The 25,495-nt window shown below is 43.6% G+C and overlaps 1 protein-coding gene across 5 annotated transcripts in view; it reads right to left on the reverse strand.

Annotated features, from left to right (window-relative positions):
• LOC140477509 (sodium/potassium-transporting ATPase subunit beta-1-interacting protein 3-like) overlaps positions 1–25,495 on the reverse strand; it is a 451,646-nt gene that overhangs the window by 226,370 nt on the left and 199,781 nt on the right. The window contains exon 1 of one of the 5 annotated variants that reach the window (XM_072571553.1): positions 20,185–20,317. The exons of the other annotated variants lie outside the window; for them this stretch is intronic. Within the exon in view, the coding sequence (XP_072427654.1) occupies positions 20,185–20,259 (75 nt within the window). The 5' untranslated portion in view covers positions 20,260–20,317. Of the gene's footprint in view, positions 1–20,184; positions 20,318–25,495 lie in introns of those variants that run through there. 5 annotated transcript variants of the gene reach the window in all.

Below are 25,495 nucleotides of genomic sequence, written 5' to 3' on the forward strand. Positions count from 1 at the left end.
ACCCTTTCCAGAATTTCCAACACCTCTTCCCTACATACCTCAAAGCCATCCATTCCAATTAATTGTGACTCAGTATTCACATCGGCAACAATGTCCTGTTCCTGAGTGAATACTGACGAAAAGTATTCATTCAGTGTCTCCCCAATCTCTTCGGCCTCCATATGCAACTTCCCACTACTATCCTTGACTGGACCTATTCCTACCCTAGTCATTCTTTTATTCCTGACGTATCTATAGAAAGCCTTTGGGTTTTCTCTAATCCTACCAACTAAGGACTTTTCATGTCCCCTCCTTGCTGCTCTTGGCTCTCTCTTCAGATCCTTCCTGGCTACATTATAACTCTCAATCGCCCCAATTGAACCTTCACACTTCATCTTTACATAGGCCGCCCTCTTCCCTTTAACAAAGGATTCCAATTTCTTGTTAAACCATGGCTCCCTCACACGACCCTTTCCTCCCTGCCTGACAGGTACATACTTATCAAGAACATTCAATAGTTGCTCCTTGAACAAGCTCCACATATCAATTGCGCCCTTCCCTTGGAGCCTACTTTTCCAAGCCATGCATCCTAAGTCGTGCCTCACCGCATCATAATTTCCCTGCCCCCAGCTATAACTCTTGCCCTGCAGTGCACACTTTATCCCTCTCTATCACTAGAGTAAAAGTCACCAAATTGTGGTCACTGTCCCCAAAGTGCTCACCTACCTCCAATTCTAACACCTGGCCTGGTTCGTTACCCAGAACCAAATCCAGTATGGCCTCACCTCTTGTTGGCCTGTCTACATATTGTGTCAGGAAACACTCCTGCACACATTGGACAAACACCGACCCATCTAACGAACTTGAGCTATAGCTTTCCCAGTCAATATCTGGAAAGTTAAAGACCCCCATAACAATCACTCTATTACTTTCACTCTTCTCCTGAATCATCCTCGCAATCCTTTCTTCTACATCTCTAGGACTATTAGGAGGCCTGTAGAAAACTCCTAACAAGGTGACCTCACCTCTCCTATTTCTAACCTCAGCCGAAACGACCTCAGATGGCGAGTCTTCATCCATTGTCCTTTCCACCGCTGTAATACTATCTTTGACAAGCAATGCCACACCTCCCCCTCTTTTACCCCCACCTCTGACCCTACTAAAACAATTAAACCCTGGAACCTGCAACAGCTAATCCTGTCCCTGTTCTAACCATGTCTCCGTAATAGCCGCAACATCGAAGTCCCAGGTACCAACCCACGCTGCAAGTTCACCTACCTTATTTTGTGTACTTCTTGCATTGAAGTATACACACTTCAAGCCACCTTCCTGTTTACAGGCACCCTCCTTTGAGATTGATGCCTTGTTCCTAACCTCCCTACACTCAAGGTCCTGTACCCTAAAGCTACACTCCAGGTTCCCATGTCCCTGCAGAGTTAGTTTAAACCCCCCCAAAGAGCACTAGCAAACCTCCCCCCAAGGATACTGGTGCCCCTCAGTTTCAGGTGTAGACCATCCTGTTTATAGAGGTCCCACCTTCCCCAGAAAGAACCCCAGTTGTCCAGAAACCGGAATCCCTCCTTCCTGCACCATCCCTGTAGCCACGCATTTAACTGTTCTCTCTCCCTATTCCTTGACTCTCTATCACGTGGCACGGGTAACAAACCAGAGACAACAACTCTGTTTGTTCTAACTCTGAGCTTCCAACCTAGCTCCCTGAAAGCCTGCCTAACATCCTCAGCCCTCTTCCTACCTATGTCGTTGGTGGACCACGACTTCGGGCTGCTCCCCCTCCCCCTTAAGGACGCGGAAAACACAATCAGAGACGTCACGTACCCTTGCACCTGGGAGGCAACATACCAAACGTGAGTCTCTCTCGCCCCCACAAAACTGCCTATCTGTGCCCCGAACTATCGAGTCCCCAATAACTATTGCTCTGCTCTTCTCTGTCTGCAATCTTTGGAGTTACTACTTCCCTAAAGTTCCGATCTATGACCCCCTCTGCCTCCCGAATGATCCTAAGTTCATCCAACTCCAGCTCCAGTTCCCTAACACTGTGTTGGAAGAGCTGGAGATGGGTGCACTTCCTGCAAGTGTAATCAGCAGAGACGACCATGGCATCCCTCACCTCAAACATGTCGCAAGAGGAACATTGCACTGCCTTCACTGCCATCCCTCTAAAAGTAACCTTTTTTTAAAAAAACTAGGTCCAAGAACAGAACAAGCAAAATACTACAACGGGTCTTATTATTAAGTTAGAGGAGGAGGGCGGGTGGGAGGCAGTACCTCTGTAGTGCCTCGGGTTCCTCTCCTGCGCGCTTTTATAGGGAAAAAAACCTACCCAGGTAAGCTTGCGCTACACCAGCTCTTTTTTTGCTATCAGTAACAACTCAACGTCATGCTGGTTATTAAACATGGATCGTCAATTTTCCAATTCCATCATCTAATTTCAACATTTGAAAAGGGAAGTGAACGTCATGAAGCCAATGTATGGTAAACAAAGACAATCTGAGACAAAAAAAACATTTAATCAAAAGGCACCAAAATTCAGTCAGGCATAAAGAATCATTTACAAAATCAGAAATCGATGGAAAAGCTTAGCAGGTCTGAGAAGGGTATTCTCACTCGAGCTGAAATGTTAACTTTGATTTCTCTTCACAGATACTGGCAGACCTGCTGAGCTTTTCCAGCTACTTTTGTTTTTGTTTCTGATTTACAGCAACTGCAGCTCTTTTGGTTTTTTTAATTTTGTGAAGAATCCTTTTCATTTCACAGCTTTCTGAAAGTTTCACATGTTGGGACAAGGCCATCTGAAGATGCTCCAGCTTGAGAAGACAGTGATACCAGACATGGGAATACAGATGAACTGTAGTTTAGGAAGAGAGATTTTGGTCAGAACAGAGGACGAAAATGGATTTGTGGAAGAGAAACAGAAGTCTTAGCCTCTCATTCCCTCAGCCTCTCGAAAAACAATCGCCAGTGATAAAGCAAATTGGGGAACTACCATCGACTGAGAATCCAGGAATATTTGCAGATTTTGCCATTGCTGACTCCATGAGATATTCATCAAACAATTATGGTCTTGGGTTAAAATCTAATACCTTAAGGCCTCAAAGGAGATTTTTTGCACATTTATTATCTTCCTATAGTTTTAGAGAGTCTGTCCCCTTTAAATTTTACACCTGTGTTTGTACTTGTGCCTATGTGTTTGATGTGTTTTATTCCTTTTCTTGGGGTTTGTAACTAATAAAACCCCTTTTTCTTTTAGTCAAGAAAGTTATGCAAATGTTCCTTAATTCTGACAAATACTTTTATTCGAAGCTGCATTCTGAAAAGAATTTGAAACGTTGTTTGTGACAGACTGACTGAAGGGGTTCAAAAAGAAATGACTGATTCACCCCTCCCCACCTGGTTGTAACATCGTGCATTGAGATATGCTGATGTGTGGAGGATTGTGTGTTTGTTGGAAATTCTAGAGTTAGGAAGGGCCTAGCCCTGGAGGGATTTGGAAACAAGGATACAAGTTTAAAATGAAGATGTTGCCTGGCTAGAAACCAATGTAGATCAATCGACAATAGGAACAACAGATGAATGAGACTTGGTGTAAGGACATGGACACCAAAGATTTGGGTATCTTCAGGTTTGCAGAGGGTAAAATGCAGGTGACCACCTAGCAATGCATTGGAAGGGTGAAGGCTGAAAAGAGAACAAAGGCATTAATGAGGATTTTCGATGACCTTCAACAGGACAGAAGTCAGATGATGTTACAGAGGTGGAAATAGAAGGTCTGAGTAATGGCACAAATATATAGTCAGAAGGTCATCTCAGAGTCAAACCTGAAATCACAGTTGCACACAGTCTGGCTGATGATCAGATTTTGGGTGAGGTAAAGTCAATAGCTATGGAGCAGAGTTTGGAATATGACCAAAAACATTGTCTTCACAATATTTGTTGGGAGAAAATTTCTGCTTATCCAGTACTGGATATTAGATAAGCTGTCTAATCATTTAGTAACAGTGGAGGTTCCTTGGCTCATTGGTTGACTTTTGGTGAGGAATGGATTGGGTTCAAGTTTCACGTTTACTGCACTCAATTCTCTGCCAACACTCGCTAATTAAACTTGCATGTGCAGAATGGTAATTAAACAAGGTGCAAACATATTTCTGGTCCCCACAAGGCTGTACCTAATCATCAGTGACTACCTTTAAAAGGGGAGTAATGGAGTAAAATTAAACAATAAGCACTTGTCATTTTAGACCAACAATGAGACTGAATGTACCAAACAGCAAATGGACTGAAAATTAATCATGAGCATTAGTACAAATTTATAGACATGACAAATATCTCTCAATCCCCAAGGTATCCATAGAAACTTAAGTAAATAAATGAGAACCCAGCAGGAAAACTAAACTATTGATGCCAATGAAAACAGGATATAAAATAATGCTTTAAAATTGCATGTGCTTTTATTTATGTGCACACGTCTACATCATGTAGTCCAATCCCATGCAGTGCTATGATGGATGAGCTGTCCCATTATCCCTAAGGTTAACTCTAATGGAATTGTCCTATATTCCCCACTCTAAGATGGAAACAAGGCTACACATTTTGAAATATGTGTGTCATTACAGAGAGTGATTTACAATGCACAACAATATTTTACATTCAGTACAGAAGACTTCATCAGTTCCAGTTCTTCTATAGCCACAGTTACAAACATAAATGCTTAAAAATAAATAGCTATGGTGACCCTGGATTCAAACAGCAATCACATCTGCATTGGTTAGCAATCTTGAATTGTACAATGTTAAATTGTTTTCATGCATGAATCCAGAACCAAATATATGCCCCATCAAGATGTCATTAAGTTCATTTTTGACAAAACAAGAAACCAAATCAAGATTCTATTCTGAGTTAGCTTTCAATGACTAATTGAAGTTTATGCAGCATGAATGTTTAAAATGCAGCACTGCTATACTTCAGGAAATGTTATAAACACTGGAAAAGTCTGCTCTTAAAGTCTTTGTCAGATTCTGCCATATCTGATTGCTACAACCATGGACATTTATTTAAAAGATATATTTAGCAGCACATTTTTCTGAATTGTTTATGTTAATTTCAACTTAACAGGGAGCTACTAACTCGGAAAGTAGCATTTCGAGGGTTAAGTAATCATAGAGTCATACAGTACACAACAGGCCCTTTGGCCCATCAAGTCTGTCTGCCAAAAATATTTTTCCTCTTACACTAGTTCCACTTTCCTGCACTGGGCCTATAGCCTTGAACGTTATGATACTTCAAGTGCTCATGCAAGTACTCTTTACAGGTTGTGAGGTTTCCCCCCTTAACGACTGTCCCAGGCAGCACATTGCAGACCCCCTCAGGGTGAAAGATGTTTTCCTCAAATCCCCTCTGAACCCCTGTATTTCACTTTAAAGTTATGCCCCCTGCTCACTGACCTGTCGACTAAAGGAGACAGCTGCTTTCTATCTACACTGTCCACGCCCCTATAATCTGAGGACAGTATGAGTGATTAGCTTGTACTAAATATTTGAAGGAGGAGATTGATCATGTTAGAATTAGAATCCCTACAGTATGGGAACAGGCCATTCGGCCCAATAAGTCCACACTGACCCTCTGAGGAGTAACCAACCCAGATTCATACCCCTATCACTCTGCATTTCCCCTGATTAATGCACCTAACCTGCACATCCCTGAACACGATGAGCAATTTACCACAGCCAATTCACCTGACCTGCACATCTTTGGACTGTGGGAGGAAACCGGACCACCCAGAGGAAACCCACGCAGACACGGGGAGAATGCGCAAACTCCACACAATTAGTCACCTGAGGTTGGAATCAAACCTGGGTCCCTGGTGCTGTGAGACAGCGGTGCCAACCCACTGAGCCACCGACTTATAGCAAAGATGAATTGACCAACAGTAAAAATTCAGATTACTTTCCGATCAGTTAAAAGTAGGACTGATTTTCACTCCGAGGATGAGATGTTAACTCCTTGTTGGTGAAGCACTTCCCTGTTTGGGGTGGGGAATGACAGGATCATACAGCAGGCAGCCAAGAGAGCATTGTGGGTAAGAGACTGAATCCAGAATGCTGTGCAGTTGAAAACCTAGATGTTACTGTGGAGTTGAGGTGAGAATCTTTGCTCCTCCTAATCCAACCATCAGATAGTGAAGAAGGCGTTTGGTATGCTCTCCTTTATTAGTAGAGTACTGAGTACAGGAGTTGGGAGGTCATGTTGCGGCTGTACAGGACATTGGTTGGGCCACTGTTGGAATATTGCATGCAATTCTGGTCTCCTTCATGTCGGTAAGATGTTGTGAAACTTGCAAGAGTTCATAAAAGATTTACAAGGATGTTGCCAGGGGTGGAGGCTTTAAGATATAGGGAGAGGTTGAACAGGCTGGGGCTGGTTTCCCTGGAGCGTCAGAGGCTGAGGGGTGACCTTATAGAGGTTTACAAAATGATGAGTAGCATAGATCGGGTAAATAGACAAGGTCTTTTCACTGGGCTGGGAGAGTCCAGTACTAGAGGGCAGAGGTTTAGGGTGAGAGGGGAAAGATTTAAAAGAGACCTAAGGGGCAGCTTTTTCACGCAAAGGGTGGTACGTGTATGGAATGAGCTGCCAAAGGAAGTAGTGGAGGTTTGGACAATTACAGCATTTAAAATGGGGTATATGAATAGGAAGGGTTTTGGAGGGATATGAGCCGGGTGCTGGCAGGTGGGATTAGATTGGGTTGGGATAGCTGGTCAGCATGGACGGGATGGACCGAAGGGTCTGTTTCCATGCTGTACCTCCCTATGACTACATGACTCTAAGTTATCGCCATCGAGATCTACAGCAAAGAAAAAGGCATTTCAGTCCCTCAGGTCTGTGCCAGTCAAAACCAGCCACTTGACTATTTTAATTACTGCCTTATGTCTTATCATAACCATGTATGCCTTGGCACCAAAAGTGCACATTTGAATATTTCTTAAATGTTGTGAGGGTTTCTATCTCTGAAAGCCTTCTCGGCAAGTTTCATTTTGAAACTTAATGTAGGCGGCTTCACGTAGTCTTCCCAAAATGTTGTCTGATTCTTTCACATCAAGTTTAGATGAAAATGCCATTAGAGCTAGCTGTATGTCATGTAGTTCAAATATTCACGGCTAATACTAAAGATGCTGCTGGAATCTTGTATTAAAAATGTTAACTTTGTGTCTTTCTCTACAGATGCTGCAAGGCCAGCTGAGTTTCTTTAGCAATCTTCTGTTTCTCTTTACAATAAATTGTGAATAGGTAGAAACTATATGGGAAATTATTACCCTAATGCTCTTTGTATCTGCCTGAACACACACAGAACAAAACTTTTCACTGTATCTAGGAACATGTGACAACAACAAATCAAATCAAATCAAATGGAGGTGGTTTATTTAAACTATTTACCCTCTTCTTTCCCAAAGGTGAAGAGAGTTGAAATTGTCCATTAGACATAGGAACAGCAGTAGGCCATTCAGCCCATTGAGTTTATTCTGCTGTTCGATCAGATTATTGATGATCTGATGATCCTCAGCTCCACATTCCTGCCTCTTGATTCCCTTCCTGATCAAAAATCTATTGATCTCAGCCTTGAATATACTTAACAACCCAGCCTTGACAACTCTCTCCACAGACTTACTACTCTGAGTGAAGGAGTTCCTCCTCACCACTGTCCTAACTGGGTGACTCCTTACTCTGAGATTGTGTTCTTCTGGGCGCTCCCACAAGGGGTAACAACCTTTCCATAAATACCCTATCAAGTGTGCTAAGAATGTTATATGTTTCAACCTCCTAAACCACAATGAATACAAGCCCAATCTACTCAACCTCACCTCATTACAAAATCCCTACATTGGCATTAGCCCAGTGAACTTTCTCTGGACTACCTGCAAAGCCAGTATTTCTTTCCTTAGATAGGGGGGGTAATTTGGATAAAACTGTTCACAGTATTCTAGATATGGTCGGATAGTGTCTTGTGTAGTCTCAGTAAGACATTTTCTACTCCATTCTCTTTAAAATAAAGCTCAACATTTCATTTGCCTTCCCGAGTAACAGCTGGATGTGATTTTGTTATTTTGAGAGTTTTGTGATTTACACATGAGGACTCCCAGATTCCTCTGTCCTTCAGCTTATTGGATCTTTCTCCATTTCAATAATATTCAGTTCCTCCATTCTTATTGTCAAAATGCATAACCTCACATTTTCCCACAATTTATTCCATCTGCCAAATTTTGGCCCAATTCTCTAATTTGTCTGTATCCCTCTGCACACCTGTCATCCTCACCACTTACTTTCCCAACTATCTCTGTCTACCGGACTTGGCTGCCATACATTTACTTTCCTGATCTAAATCATTAATATGTTTTATAAACTGTTGTAGTCCCAGCACTGAATCGTGTGGCATTCCACTAATTGGATTTGATTTGATTTGACTGGCATTTGACACACTTGCCTTCATTGCTCAGACCTCTGAGTATAGGAGTTGGGAAGTCATGTTGAGGTTGTACAGGACTTCAGTGAGGCCTCTTCTGGAACACTGTGTCCAGTTCTGGTCACCTAGTTATAGGAAGGGTATTATTAAGCTGGAGAAGGTTCAGAAGAGATTTACCAGTATGTTGCCGGGTTTGGAGGGTTTGAGTTATAAGGAAAGGCTGGATAGGCTGGGGCTTTTTTCACTGGAGCATAGGAGGTTGAGGCGCGACCTGACAGAAGTTTATAAAATAATGTGGGAACAGACAGAGTTAATGGTAGGTGTCTTTTCCCTAGGGTGAGGGAATTCAATACTTTTTGGGCACATGAAGGTGAGAGGAGAGAGATTTAAAAAAGACATGAAGGGCAATTTTTTTACAGAGGGTGGTTTGTGTGTGGAATGAACATCCTGAGGAAGTGGTGGATGTGAGTACAATTATAACATTTACAAGACATTTGGATAGATACATGAATAGTAAAGGATTGGACCAGGAGGAGCAGGCAGGTGGGACTAGTTAGTTTGAGATTATGTTCTGCATGGTTTGGCTGGACTTGAAGGGTCTGTTTCTGTGCTGCATGACTCTATGTATATAGTGAAAAATCATTGTTTTGTATATTGACCAGACAAATCATATCTAACATAAGTACATCAGGGTAATAGAACAGAATGCAGAATATAGTGTTACAGCTGAGGATCAACTCTGATATATGAGAGGTCCATTCATAAGTCTGACAAAAGCAGGGAAGAAGCTGTTCTTAAATCTGTTTGTACCTTGTGCCCGATGGTATAACTGGGGTAGGAGGGGTCTTTGGTTCTGTTTAATTTCAGGTTGAAATCCTGAAAATTCCTCCCTGTATCCCAACCTTTTTTTTAATGAGTTGGTTAATCCTTTATCTGTGTTATTTGAAAGAGTTTCACACTATTAAGGGGTCCAGTTGTTGTGAATACTGGACAAGTCAGATCCTGACTGAATCACGCATATTTTGATTTATTTTTGTTACCAAAGCGATGCTACTCAGTAAAAGGATGAGAGCCTGCAGTGTTCATTTACCAAGAATAAAAAACAAAAAATTATTGACAACTAAAATGACAATAAACAAGAAAAATTTCATTCCCCTTTTTTGCACAGATTAAAGTATGTTTGAACAATAATCCAAGCACTGTTTATAGTTTGAACAGAAACAACAGCTTTGTATTGAAATCGGGTTTTCAAAATCAAGAGTGAGCTGGATGAAGGGAAAAGCTGTTCCCACTTGTAAAGGGAACAAAACTGACACAGTATCGATTTAAACCGCTATGCAAAAGCAGCAAGGGCGATGTGAGGATTGTTCTTTCACACAGTGAGCTGTTAGGGCAGGAAATGTGGTGGAGGTTCAATTGAGGCATTTCAGAGACCATTGGATTAATATTTGGATATAAATACTGCGGAGGGATATGGGGAAAAGGCAAGAGATTGGCTTCAGGTACCGATGCTCAATAAATGAGCCAGTACAGACATGATTGGCCAAATGGCCTCTTCCTGCATTATAACTGTTCTGTCGATCTGTGATCCAGTACATCCTGGTACAGCTTACAAACATTGTTGCAATTCTAAGATAACTTACTCCCGGTAAGATCCAGCCCAATTCATTTCTAAGATTAATGAAATTACGAAGCAATCAAATGACATGCAACGTTATTAAATTGGAAAAGGTGCAAATACGTTACCCCAGGATGTTGTCAGGAATGGAAGGTTTGAGTTACAAAACTAGGTTGGATAGGCTGGGACTTTTTTTCACTAGAGTGTAGGAGGTTGAGGGGGTAACCTTATAGAGATTTGTAAAATCATAAGGAGTATAGATAGGGTGAATGGCAAGGGCCTTTTCCCTAGGGTGGGGGAGTTTAGAACTAGGCAGCATATATTTAAGGTGAGAGGAGAAAGATTTAAAAGGGACCTGAGGGTCAACTTTTTAAAACAGAGGGTAGATCATACATGGAATGAACTGCCAGAAGAAGTTGTATTCAAGTACAGTGACTAAGTTTAAAAGACATTTGGACAGGTACAAGGTTTAGAGGGACATGGGACAAGCACAAGCAAGTGGGGCTAGTTAAGTTTGGGAACATGGTCAGCATGGATGAGTTAGACTGAAGGGTCTGTTTCCAGGCTGTGTGACTTTATAACTATTGAATTATAGTGTCATTAGCTTCTTGTGAATGTTTTAGGGAACAATGTAAGTATAGAAAATGCTGATTTCAGCTGGAGTGAAACAAGGATTACTTTAAAAAGAAGATAAGTGACTTCATAGAACTGTTTGTAGTGCAGCAGGAGCAGACAATGTATTCCCACAGCCTTCAAACCCCACTGCTTCACCAAAACGCTTTCCCCACCCTCCCATTTAAAAGCTCCTTGGGCTTGGGGAATGGGGTTGGCTGAGACAAGATCTCCTCAGAGTTGAGAGTGTGGCACTGGAAAAGCACAGCAGGTCAGACATGAATCTTGATGAAAGGCTGATGCCTGAAACATCGATTCTCCTGCTTCTCGAATGCTGCTTAACCTGCTGTGCTTTTCCAGCACCACATTCGCTACTCTGATCTCCAGCATCTGCGGTTTTCACTTTCTCTAAGATCACCTCGGGGTTTGGGATCAGACCTACCTGAGCCAGTGGACTGCTCTCATCCGATTAGAAGCTCAGCCTGTCAATTATGACTGGCCTCCATCTGGGAACTTGCCAGAGAGACTTGAGCCAACTCCCTAGAGGGTGGAGTAACCTCGACATGTTTCGTGTCCAAAGCTCCAGCCTTGCACGTCCTGACTGAGTAAATCCACCTCTAGGAATGACCTGTCATCTGGCATGAAGGTGTCGATGGTGTGACCATGGATCTCTTGCTTTCCATCCACCGCCCTTTCCCTCACTCCATCCTCCCCTTCATATTCCTGTTTTCAGACTCCCAGCGAGCACATGAGGAAGAAGATGAGCTACACCAGGTGCCTGATGAAGGAGCACCATCACTCAATCAGATTCTTACAGCCTCCAGCTCGGTCATGGGCATCTGTCCTCTAATCGATTAGAAGGATGGCAGTGGCTGTATTGGACAGAAGCCTGCTGTTTTATTCTGAGAGACAGAATTCACATTCCCACCACTGGCACTCTGTCAGTGTTTAATGTCAACCATTAACCCACACAGTATTGATCCATGTACAGGTGATATGGTGTGAAGCTGTGAATGGTCATCTTCCTCAGTCATCAACAATCCCTCCCACTGAACGTCCCCACTCTTCCACTAGCCATGCTGCGGTGTACGGGTTAGCACTGAGTCAGAACAGTATGGAGGGACAGAGGCTGAGGACCATTACTAAGGCAATGTACTTGGATGAAGAGCTCAGTTTTATCAATATTATTGGAGGACTTGTTGGACAAGATTATTAGCCAGTAGTTTTTTAATTGGAGGGTTTCTGTTTCAGGATTTTGGCCAAGTGAGCACTGAGATATATTACAACAGATGGATTGAACAGATGGAAAATGTGGCATGATTGTCAGGATTGATGACATCCCAAGGGCACTATAGTCTTGGAAATGATTCACAAAGACCGTGTGTAAATGAAGTGGCCCTGCTTATCTACTCCTTCCCTTCTCCTCCCATGGCAATATCAATGGGCTGACTTGTAACAATGGCCATGCCACCATGATAGTGATGTGGTGCAAGCCACAGTAGACCACCATAAACCTGAGGACACTGTCTGGTGAGTACTGGAGGGTCCCAAGAGTTTTTCCAAGCAGCAGAACCATTGCCGCTACATGCGGATGAATTGATCCATGATGTTCCTATTGCTGAATGGTTCTCATTGTACACATACTGCCCCCACATGGCCAGAGGGTGAAAATCAGTCATTATTCAGATCAAGCTTTGGTATACTGGATACTTGCTTGCCCAGAAGCAGTCCTCCATGGTGATATGGCTCTCTTCCCTACTCCCGATAGACAGCTCTTCCCTTTGCTGCTGACATTTCTAAACTTGCATGGCCCCACAAGAAGGAATGGCAGCAATAGCCCCCTTTACTGACATAAGCTTCCTGTTAGCAGTTCGACCACTTTTCCTGATCTCTGTCTCAAGATCCAATGCATCACAATTGAAAATCCAAGTATATTCCAAAATTCCTCTAAGAACACAGTAAGTTCATTACCTCAGCATCAGCAACATCTAAGTCATAAGGAAAGTAAAAGTTGGATGGAGAGCTCTTTAAATAGTACGAGTTAGAGGCTGGTCAAGGGAAATGGTTTCCTTCGTGCGAATGAATACACGTTCAACTGGGAGGATGTTAACTGCACCCAGACTCTGAATGAGCTCTGAATGGGTGGTACAGGTTTTTATTTCAGTGTTCCTGCGCTGTAATGTTCTTTGTTCTTTGTTGGAGGCTGTTTTTGTCACAATCTGCCTGTTCTGCATGTTTCTAGCACATGCACACTATTTCAATAGCAATATGGAGCCGCATTTCATTGTGTATGCCCCTGTGACTCTTGCTGATCTACTGTATATAGATCTTGTATTTATCTAGCACCATGTAAGATGCAAAACAGAAATATACCTGTAGTGGTATTTGAAAGGTTGTTAGGATCACACAGAGATTTAAATAACTCTCAGCATTACAATTTACATAAAGCAAATGGCCATATCAAATGTAACACATTCTTCCAAGTGACTACCATATTACAGGATAATAAAACAGCTGGTTGTAAGCAGGAAATAGATAGATACTTTGCCAAAAAAAATCATCTCCTTTAGCCATATTAGAAAATGAAGGAGGTCAATGAAGATTATACTATTTACAAAGGCTTGCCCAAACTCTGCCTTCTAACCAAAATCTCATCTCACACCTGCTCAGAGTAATTCTCACTATTTGAAATATTTTCAGCCTCACAGGAATCTGGCATTTCATACCTCAGTTCCTCTTTTAAGCCACTCATTGTGAATCTACAGACCCCAATGGTTTGGGATTAGATTGAAAGGAATAAAGCCACATTGGGATGTACTCAAGCCCTTAATGTAACTGTATAACTGCACTAACTCAGCCGAGAAGCAGACACAACATAACAAAGTTGCACTTGGCAGAAATTCTGATTCTTAGCAGATTTTGTTTTATTTTTAAATGGGGAATAATGAAGCATGTTGCACAGAAAATACATTCGGGGCCCTTTCTCTCATTGTAGCTTTGTGTTAAGATTTTAGTCAATAAAGTATAGATTAAATGTAGCCTCTCTTTATCTTAGAGGGACATGTTTTTTTAAAAATATATATAAATCCTACATTTTTACAATGACATACAATAATGAAATGATCAGTTGCATTTCTTATCAATGTCCAGAGTTTTCACAACTGTTTATTTCATTGAACCTTCTAGAATATGACAAATAAAATTCATCTGCATGTTTGGATCTTAAAAAGTAAATTTTAAAAGTATGCACTTCTTTTTCAAACATGTTGAACCAAAACAAAGTGTTAACATTATTTGGATGGAAAATGTAGATAAGATGGCAAATTTTCACAATCACAGCAAAAAAGATAACCTCACACAGTTCAAATTTGTTGAAAATTAGAGTTAATTTCTGAATATTTAAGAGACTTGTAATATGTTGAATGTACCTGGTCCAGTTTGAAAGTTTTCAGGTAAATGTTATTGTAATGTATTTCAACATTCAAGTCCTAAAGTTCAATACATCATGTAAATTACACTGTCATACACCTATCCAGATTAGTGGCCACTATTTTGAATATTACAATTACAATTTTTAGTTGTGGTATACATTTAGGGATCAGTCACTATTACAGTAAAATACTACAGCCTCAAATTCCACTTTTCCAAATTCCCAAGTCCTGTTGATGATTATTGCTTTGTACAGTACCCTGGGTTATAAATAGGTAAAAATGGGAAAATGTGTGCCATGAAGCATATCAAATTATTTTACAAGTTTTACACAATTTTATTTCCTAAATGTTTTGGTTATAGTAGAATCTGTCTGAGCTCTATTCTAATAAACAGAATTGAGCTAAAGGATTGGATATTGGTGGTGGGGAGGGGGGAGCCAGCATTATTCTCACACCCTGTCATACAGCGCCTCATCCAGGAAGGTATGGAACAAGAGTAGACCAGCACACTCGTCCTTTTGTAGATCTGCAGTGATTCACAATGCACTTCCTGAACACAAATTGCAGGCCAGTGTCTCCACTAATGATAACAATGTGGAGGGGAGTTTACAGCAAAATCTGATGCATTAGAACCACTGTGTGGTATGGATCTGGTTCTAAGGTAAAAAGTGGTACAGACTTGGAGGGTTACACCCGAAACATTGACTTCTCCACCTCCTGATGCTGCTTGCCTTGCTGTGTTCCTCTCCCTCCTGATGCTGCCTGCCTTGCTGTGTTCCTCTCCCTCCTGATGCTGCCTGCCTTGCTGTGTCCCTCTCCCTCCTGATACTGCCTGCCTTGCTGTGTTCCCCCTCCCTCCTGATGCTGCCTGCCTTGTTGTGTCCCCCTCCCTCCTGATACTGCCTGCCTTGCTGTGTCCCCCTCCCTCCTGATGCTGCCTGCCTTGCTGTGTTCTCCCAGCCTCCTGCCTGTCTATCTAAGATGACAATACCAAGAAAACAAGCCTAAGTGATTTCAAAGTTTCTAATCTCGAAAAAGGGATAAATGGGAAATAATTTTCCACTGAAAACATTTTTTTCATTTATTTTAATTAACACAAAACCTAAGTCTTAATTTGGTAAAACCTGGAGATGTTAATTAATATTCTATTCAGATTAGCATTGAATATGTCTACACAGCCTTAGTTAAGTAGAAAATAATCCTTCACCTGATTCAAAATTTGTATGAACTGTCTTTAATGAACTTTGGAAAAGGTTATCACATGAATTAGGTTAATGGCCAACACACAAAGCTTCTAGCTAGCACCTTTATCTTGGATACCCCTGAATGACCCTGGTGGGGTTCAGCTAGTACCTGTGGGTGAGTTTAACTCAGGACAATCACTTTTGCTCCCCGCAGTAACATGCCGTTCTCTGTAGTGACCTGGTCTCACTGGGTCCAGAAAGCTTTCAGTCCTAATTGTGATGGACCTTCAATTTCCCCCATTACCACCAGTTGTTTTAGTTTCGTTAGGCTGGGATCTTCTTGTGTCCGCAGTTGGATATTGTCAGTGGTGACCTGAAGGGTGTCCAGGAAGTTTATAACCAGAACAGACTGTTCCAGGGGAGGCACCACTGGTGGAGTATCTGCCATTGGGAGGCAGTTCAAGACATCTGCATTAACCACTTGGCCTCCTGGACAGTGTTCTAATGTGTACTTGTACAAGCAGAGAATAAGGTCCAATGCTGAATTCAACCAGAAGTTATGGGCAGCACCACCTTGTCTTCCAGTGGCCCCAGCAGGTGTTTGTGATCTATTACCATGATAAGTTCACGTCAACAAAGCTATTGGTGGAACTTCCTCACACCAAATATGATCACAAAACCTTCCTTCTCTCTGGGTATACTTGCGTTTGGCATCAGCCAAAGTCCAGAAAGCATACTCTACTGGGTATTCCTGTCCATTGGGCCACTGTGAGCCAACATGATCCTGTTAGCGTATGGGGGGGGCATCGCATGTCAGCACTACCTCTTGTTCCCACTGAAATAACTATGTCCCTGAAATGAGGAGATTCTAAATCCCCTGGTTATATCGGTCAGCCCAGGTTAACAACCCCAATCAGGGACCTCATAATCTACCAGATCCACTAGGTTCCAATCACTACACACCCTCACTGTTGGTGCTTCGGACGATTGGATTCTGTTGCAATGTCTTCCTCAATCACATTGCCTACACACACTCTATGACAGGATCCAAACCAGAGTGCAAGCAATCAGAGTGCTGCCAGTATCATGCAGCAACATGTCAGTGAGAAATTCAATAATGTCTTCCTGGCAAAATAAATACAGAATATTTACTGCCTCAAGAATTATATTTTAAAAATTCCTAATACAAATACAGGCCCAGATTTTGTTCAGGCAGGGCATCTTGCAATATATGGCATTACTTAAACTTATCCCCGAACCTGATAATTTGAATATATTTTGTGTCATAAATTGCTGGAGGATGAACTAGTGATGAAAATTGTGTTTTAAACCTCATTGAAAAAGAATCCAGAAGTCAAGGATTAACATTAAAGTACTGGGAAAGAGACAGGATTGCATGAGTGTAACTCATTTTTAAATCAATCTGTTCAGCGATGTTATTACATACACCTGGAGGAGATGAGTCTCGAACTCAGGCCTCCTGGCACAGAGACCATAAGACAATAAGAAATAGGAACAGGAGGAGGCCATTTGGCCCCTCGAGCCCGCTCTGCCATTCACTCAGATCATGCCTGATCCGACATAGGTAAAAGCAGATGCTGGAAACCAGATTCTGGATCAGAGTGGCGCTGGAAAAGCACAGCAGGTCAGGCAGCATCCGAGGAGCAGGAAAATCGATGTTTCAGGCAAAAGCCCTTCATCAGGAATACAGGCAGAGAGCCTGAAGGGTGGAGAGATAAATGAGAGGTGGATGGGGTTGGGGAGAAAGTAACAATAGGTGAGTGGAGGAGGGGATGGAGGTGATAGGTCAGAGAGGAGGGTGGAGTGGATAGGTGGAAAAGAAGATAGGCAGGTAGGACAGGTCATCGGGACAGTGCTGAGCTTGAAGGTTGCAACTGGGGTGAGGTGGGGGAAGGGGAAATGTGGAAACTGATGCCCTGGGGTTGAAGTGTTCCGAGGCAGAAGATGAGGCATTCTTCCTCCAGGCGTTTGGTGGTGAGGGAGCAGCGGTAGAGGAGGCCCAGGACCTCCATGTCCTCGGCAGAGTGGGAGGGAGAGTTGAAATGTTGGGCCACAGGGTGGTGGGGTTGATTGGTGCGGGTGTCTCAGAGATGTTCCCTAAAGCGGTCTGCTAGGAGGTGTCCAGTCTCCCCAATGTAGAGGAGAACCGCATCGGGAGCAACGGATACAATAAATGATATGAGTGGACGTGCAGGTAAGACTTTGATGGATGTGGAAGGCTCCTTTAGGGCCTTGGATGGAGGTGAGGGAGGAGGTGTGGGTGCAGGTTTTGCAATTCCTGCAGTGACAGGGGAAGGTGCCAGGATGGGACGGTGGGTTGTCGGGGGGGTGTGGACCTTACCAGGATGTCACGGAGGGAACGGTCTTTGCGGAAGGCATAAAGGGGTGGGGAGGGAAATATATCCCTGGTGGTGGGGTCTGTTTGGAGGTGGCGGAAATGTCATCGGATGATTTGGTTTATGTGAAAGTTGGTAGGGTGGAAGGTGAGCACCAGGGGGTTTCTGTCCTTGTTATGGTTGACAAGATGCGTTGGAGGGCATCTTTAACCACGTGGAACTGGTCCTCCTGGGAGCAGATACGGCAGATGCGGAGGAATTGGGAATACGGGATGGCATATTTGCAGGAGGTAGTGTGGGAAGAGGTGTAATCCAGGTAGCTGTGGGAGTCGATGGGTTTGTAAAAAATGTCAGTGTCAAGTCGGTCGTCATTAATGGAGATGGAGAGGTCCAGGAAGGGGAGGGAGGTGTCAGAGATGGTCCAGGTAAACTTAAGGTCAGGGTGGAATGTGTTGGTGAAGTTGATGAATTGCTCAACCTACTCGTGGGAGCATGAGGTGGCGCCAATTCAGTTATCAATGTAGCGGAGGAAGAGGTAGGGAGTGGTGCCGGTGTAATTACGGAAGATCAACTGCTCTACGTAGCCAACAAAGAGACAAGCATAGCTGGGGCCCATACGGGTGCCCATGGCTACCCCTTTGGTCTGGAGGATTCGAAGGAGAAATTGTTAAGGGTGAGGACCAGTTCAGCCAAACGAATGAGAGTGTCAGTGGAAAGGTGTTGTTGGGGACGTCGGGAGAGGAAGAAACGGAGGGCTTGGAGGCCCTGGTCAGGCCGGATGGACGTGTAGAGGGATTGGATATCCATGGTGAAGATGAGGTGTTGGATACCAGGGAAACAGAAGTCTTGGAGGAAGTGAAGGGCATGGCTGGTGTCTCGAACATATGTGGGGAGTTCCTGGACTAGGGGGGATAGGACAGTGTTGAGCTAGGTAGAGATGAGTTCAGTGGGGCAGGAGCATGCTGAGACAATGGGTCGGCCAGGGTGGTCAGGCTTGTGGATCTTGGGAAGGAGGTAGACCCAGGCAATGCGGGGTTCCTGGACTATGAGGTTGGAAGCTGTGGGTGGGAGATCTCCTGAGGTGATGAGGCTCTGTATGGTCAGGGAGATGATGGTTTGGTGATGGGGGTTTGGATCATGGCTGAAGAGGAGGAGGTGTCCTCGAGTTGAAGTCTGGCTTCAGCGGTGTAGAGGTCAGTACGCCAGACTACCACTGCATCCTCTTTGTCCGGTGGCTTGATGGTGAGGTTGGGATTGGAGCAGAGAGAGTGGAGGGCTGCACATTGTGAGGGTGAGAGGTTGGAGTGGGGGAGGGGGGTAGACAGGTTGAGGTGGTTAATGTCTCGGTGGCAGCTGGAAATGAAGAGGTCGAGGGCAGGTAATAGGCCAGCATGGGGTGTCCAGGTGGATGCAGTGTGTTGGAGGTGGGCGAAGGGGTCCTCGGAAGGTGGGCGGGAGTCCTGATTGTGAAAATAAGCTCGGAGGCGGAGGCGGCAGAAGAATTGTTCGATGTCATGGCGTGTATTAAATTCATTGATGCGTGGGCGGAGGGGGATGAAGGTGAGTCCTTTGCTGAGGACTGATCATTCATCCTCAGTGAGGGGGAGGTCAGGGGGAATGGTGAAAACTTGGCAGGACTGGGAGTTAGGACCTGGTGTGGGTGTGGAGCTGGGAATAGGGGTGGATCCTGTAACTGGAGTGGGTGTGGTAGTGGGGGCAATGGGGGTGGAATCATGAGCAGGGGTGGTGTTCCCCTTAGGGTTCTGGGGGGTGGGGATGCTGACAGTGAGATCTGTGGGGGCACGTGTCAGCAGAATGCAGGTGAGTGGCGTTGGTGGGGATGGAAGTGGTGGCAAACACAGCAGTGGGGGCGGCGGAAGTCACTGAGTGTGTGACATCAGCGATGATGTGAGGGGCAGAAGTGATGTCACGTATAGTGCATGAGGAATTGTGAGGGGCGGAAGTGGCGGTGGAAGCAGCCGTGATGGGGGCGGAACTGATGTCATCGATCACCGTGGGGTTGGTAGCTGCAGCAGCCGCATGGATAATGGCGTCCGAGCAGTTCCAGAGGCCAGAGGAATCTTCTGGAATGTTTGAGGAGCGCTGGTTATGGAGGTAGGTAGATAAAAGTTTGTTGTACTTAGAGTTTTTGATGTTTGGGATGGAATTGAAATACTGTTTGTTGAGAGTATGAATTCTCCTGAGGATGTAGTACAGAGTGGGTCCTTTGCAATTCTGAGAGAGTGTGGCCCTCAGCTGAGGCAGGGCCGACTATAGAGAGGCTAGGTGCCAGCGCATTGCTACGTGCGTGGAGTGGAAGATCTTGAAGGAGAACTGTTGCTGGGTGTTTTTGAATGTGTAGTCTGTATTGTTTGTCCTGTTCGGGTCCGAACTCTGCTGGTTTAAAGGTGGTCTGGAGTCCGTGTGGGATGAGTTGGTTACGGAGGCAGGCACTGAGGAAGCAAATGTGACTGGGGTAGCGAGTCTGTTTCAGGATATGGTTGAAGAGCTTCAGAGCAGAGGAAATAACCTGGGAGTTGCAGTGGAAGAGGGACTCCTTGAGATTCTTGTAGAGAGAGGAGGAAATCTTCTTCAAGGCAGGCATCCTTGCAAGAGGATTCGCAGTAGGGTTAAAATCAACAAGGTAAAAACAATGACTGCAGATGCTGGAAACCAGATTCTGGATTAGTGGTGCTGGAAAAGCACAGCAATTCAGGCAGCATCTGAAAAGCAGGAAAATCAACGTTTCAGGCAAAAGCCCTTCATCAGGAATCCTGCCCTTTCCCCATAACCCTCAATTTCCTGACTGATCAAGAATCTCTCTATTCAGTCTGAAGTATACACAAGGATTCTGCTCCCTACAGCTCTCTGTGGCAAGGAGTTCCAAAGATTCATGACCCTCTGAGAGAAGAAATCCCTCCTCATCTCAGTCTTAAATTGGTGCCCCTTTATTCTGAGACTGTGCCCACTGGTCCTAGACTCTCCAACAAGGGGAAACACCTCTCAGCATTTACCCATTTATCAAGCTCCTGAACAATTCTGTATGTTTCAGTGAGATCATTCTTCAAAACCCCAGTGAGTAGAGCCCCTTTTATGAAGTCATACTGACTCTGCTTGATTAGAATATGATTTTCCAAACGTTCTGCTGTTTTACTTGCTTAATGACTGATTCCATTTTTTTCCAACAATAGGTGCTAGGCTAAGCAGCCCTATAGTTACCCACATTTTGTTTTCCTTTTGAATATGGGTGTCACGTTAGCAGTTTTCCAAACCTGTGGTTCTTGTCCAAAATTAAACAATGCTTGAAAAATTATAACTCATGCATCCACTATCTCTGTAGCTCCCTCTTTTAGGATCTGAGATTGCAAGCCATCAGGGCCAGGGGACTGCCTTTTGCCCCATTAGTTTGTCTAATACTATTTCTTGACCGCTGGTGATAATACTTAATTGCTTTCCCATTTTCTTTTATATTAATGGGATGTTTGATATATCTTCCAATATAAAGACTGATGCAAATTACTGTTTAACACCCCTACCATTTTCTTGTTCCCCAAAAGCATCTCCAGCTTCATTTTCTAGCAGTAATTACCACTGCACCACAACTGCCCCACTAGATTTAAAGTCTGATGTGTCAAAGCAAGCAACATTAGCCTCTGCAAGGACTGAATACACAATCTTAACATCAGTAACACCACACTCTGACTGACTCAACTAACCAGCCACCACAAGAGATGGATTAGGAACTGGATTCAAATCCTAGCTGCCCCAGAGGAATGTCATGATAAATCTTAACAGATTCATTAAAAATATCTAAAAGCAGAATAGAGCAAACTTTCAGCAATTTGTGGCTACTTGTGAAGCAAATGAATAGATTATCTAATCACCACATTTATATTAAACTCTCTTGTCTTTTTGCCAGCAAATTCTGGCTCAGTACCTGATTTTATTTGGACTTTATTTCTAGCTTTTGTCCCAGTCACGAATGGTTCAATCTGCTTGCTCTTCCAAGAACTGCCCCCATTTAAAGACAATTTCTTCATCAAACAAAGCAAATATAGGGGCCCATTATTAACCTGGGCTCTGCAGCTGCTGGTTTGTCATGGTTAATTTCCTCTCCTTACACACAATCTCAATTAAACACTGGACTAATTACTTAACATGCCTTTAATTACTATGATTTTATCATAAAATGTTTCTTGAAAACATTAGGTCCAATCTAAACAAAAACATAAGACAATGATCTCACCAAACAGATGAAAACAAACAGAGAGAAGCAAAGTAGATGTTCACACTGTCCAATAAAACAAAATGGGCAGTGAATTCACTCACATCCATTTCACATGATAACAAAAAGGCAAAATCTAACTTTTCAAAGGAGAAAGTGAGTGAATTGTTCCTGTTCCTGATCTCTTACAGTACATTAGTTTTAACAGTTCACTTGCCTGTTATGGCAGTGAAGGAATGTGGTAACACATACATGCCATAGCATTGGAAAACATTGCGTCTATTTATTTTATGGGCAAAGTAGAATTATGTTCTATTTGCTTTTTGTAAAATAAATCCTAGCTTCCTTCCTTTGCCTCAAGGCACTGACGTACACATGCTGCTACACTCAGGCTCCACCATCTCCAAGGCACAAGTCAGGAGTGTGATGGAATACTCCCCACTTGCCCTGGATGGGGGCAGCCCCAAGAACACTCAAGAAGCTCAACACCAACAAGGACAAAGCAGCCCGGTTAATTGGTCCCACATTCATAAAGGTCCACCACTGACACTGAGTAACAGTGTGTACTATCTACAAGATATGCGGCAGAAATTCACCAACGAACCTCAGACAACACCTTCTAACCCATGACCATTTCCATCCAGAAGGACAAGGGCAGCAGATACATAAAAAAGCTTCTCCTGCAAGTTCCCCTCCAAGCCACTCCATCCTGACTTTGAAATATATTGTTTCCTTCAGTGTCACTGGGTCAAGACCCTGGAATTCCCTCCCTAAGGGCATTATGGGAAAAACTATAGCACATGGACTGCAGCGGTTCGTGAAGGCAGCTCACCCCCACCTCCTCAAGGGCAACAAGGATTGGGTAAGAAAAGTTGGTCTTGCTGGTGTTGCTCATGTTCTGTCTGGTAATTTTTAAAAATGGGCTATTAGTGATTTGGGCTGAATTTTATACAGAACATAGAACATTAAAGCGCAGTGCGGGCCCTTCTACAGAACATAGAACCCATCCTTCTATGCCAGTCATTTATAAAAATGACAAACAGCAGTGGCCCCAAAACAGATCCTTGCGGTACACCACTCATAACTGAACTCCAGGATGAACATTTCCCATCAACCATCGCACTCTGCCTTCTAGCCAATTTCTGATCCAAACCGCTAAATCATCCTCAATCCCATGCCTCCGTTTTTTCTGCAATAGTCTACCGTGGGGAACCTTATCAAATGCTTTACTGAAATTCATATACACTATATCAACCGCTTATTTGGCCCTCAATGTTGCACTGACCTGTGGAACCAATCTGGAGCCCATCTAACCTACACTATTCCATTCTCATCCATATGCCGATCCAATGACCATTTAAATGCCCTTAAAGTTGGCGAGTCTATTACAGCTGCAGGCAGTGCGTTCCATGCCCCTACTATACTCTGAGTAAAGTAACTACCTCTGACATCTTTACTATATCTATCACCCCTCAATTTAAAGCTATGTCCCCTCGTGCTGCCCATCACCATTTGTTGAAAAATGCTCATAGACATTTTTCCTATCTAACCCTCTGATTATCTTATATGTCTCCATTAAGTCACCTCTCAACCTTCTTCTCTCGAACAAAAACAGCCGCAAGTCCCTCAGCCTTTCCTCATAAGCCCTTCCCTCAATACCAAGCAACATCCTTCAGAAAGAACCCTTTCCAAAGCTTCCATATCCTTCCTATAATGTGGTGACCAGAACTGTACACAATACTCCAAGTGCAGCTGCACCAGAGTTTTGTACAGCTGTACTATGACCTCATGGCTCTGAAATTCAGTCCATCTACCAATAAAAGCTAACACACTATATGCCTTCTTAACAATCCTATCATCCTGGGTGGCAACTTTCAGGGATCAATGTACCTGGACACTGAGATCTCTCTGCTTATCTGCACGATCAAGAATCTTACCATTAGCCAGTACTCTGCATTCCTGTTACTCCTTCCAAAGTGAATCACCTCACACTTTTCTGCATTAAACTCCATTTACCACCTGTCAGCTCAGCTCTGCAGCTTATCCATGTCCCTCTGTAACCCACAAAATCCTTCGGCACTATCCACAACTCTTCTGACTTTAGTGTCATCTGCAAAGTTACTAACCCATCCTTCTATGCCCTCATCCAGGTCATTTATAAAAATGACAAACAGCAGTGGCCCCAAAACAGATCCTTGTGGTACACCACTCATAACTGAACTCCAGGATGAACATTTCCCATCAACAACCGCACTCTGCCTTCTAGCCAATTTCTGATCCAAATCGCTAAATCATCCTCAATCCCATGCCTCCGTTTTTTCTGCGATAGCCTACCGTGGGGAACCTTATCAAATGCTTTACTGAAATCCATATACACCACATCAACCGCTTTATCCTCATCGACCTTTGGTCACCTCCTCAAAGAACTCAATAAGACTTGTGAGGCATGACCTGCCCCTCACAAAACCATGTTGACTATCTCTAATCAACTTAATACTTTCTAGGTAGTTATAAATCCTATCTCTTATAATCTTTTCCAACGTTTTACCCACAAATAAAGTAAGGCTCACTGGTCTATAATTACCAGGGTTGTTTCTACTCCCCTTGTTGAACAAGGGGACAACATTTGCTATCCTCCAGTCTTCTGGCACTATTCCTGTAGTCAATGATGATATAAAGACCAAAGCCAAAGGCTCTGCAATCTCCTTCCTGGCTTCCCAGAGAATCCTTGAATAATTCCCATCCAGCCCAGAGGACTTATCTATTTTCGCACGTTCCAGAATTGCTAACACTTCCTCCTTATGAACCTCAATCCCAACTAGTCTTGGAGCATGTATCTCAATATTCTCCTCAACAGCATGAATACTGATGAAAAATATTCATTTCGTGCTTCCCCATCTCCTCTGACTCCAAGCACAACTTCTCACGACTATCCTTGATTGTCCCTAATCTTTCTATTGTGATTTTTTTCTTCCTGACAAACCTATAGAAAGCTTTAGGGTTTTCCTTGATCTTATCAGCCAAAGACTTCTCATGTCCCCTCCTGGCTCTCCTTAGCTCTCTCTGTAGGTCTTTCCTAGCTAACTTGTAACCCTCTAGCACCCTAACTGAGCTTTCACACTTCATCCTAACATCAGTCTCCTTCTTCCTCTTGACAAGAGATTCAACATCTTTAGTAAACCATGACTCCCTTGCTCAACCACTTCCTCCCTGCCTGACAGGTACATACTTAGCAAGGACATGCAGTAGCTGTTCCTTGAATAACCTCCACATTTCAGTTCTGCCCATCCCCTGCAGTTTCCTTCCCTATCCTATACAGCCTAAATCTTGCCTAATTGCATCACAATTGCCTTTCCCCCAGCAATAACTCTTGCCCTGCGGTATATACCTACCCCTAGGAGAAAGTAAGGATTGTAGATGCTGGAGATCAGAGTCAAGAGCCTGGTGCTGGAAAAGCACAGCAGGTCAGGCAGCATCTGAGCAGCAGGAGAATCGACGTTCTGGGAATAAGCACTTTCCTGAAGATGGGCTTATGCCCGAAATGTTGATTCTCCTGCTCCTCGGATGCTGCCTGACATGCTGTGCTTTTCCAGCACCACACTCTCAACCCATAAAC

This window comes from Chiloscyllium punctatum, chromosome 5 (assembly GCF_047496795.1).
Source record: "Chiloscyllium punctatum isolate Juve2018m chromosome 5, sChiPun1.3, whole genome shotgun sequence".
Classification (NCBI taxonomy): Eukaryota; Metazoa; Chordata; class Chondrichthyes; order Orectolobiformes; family Hemiscylliidae; genus Chiloscyllium; species Chiloscyllium punctatum.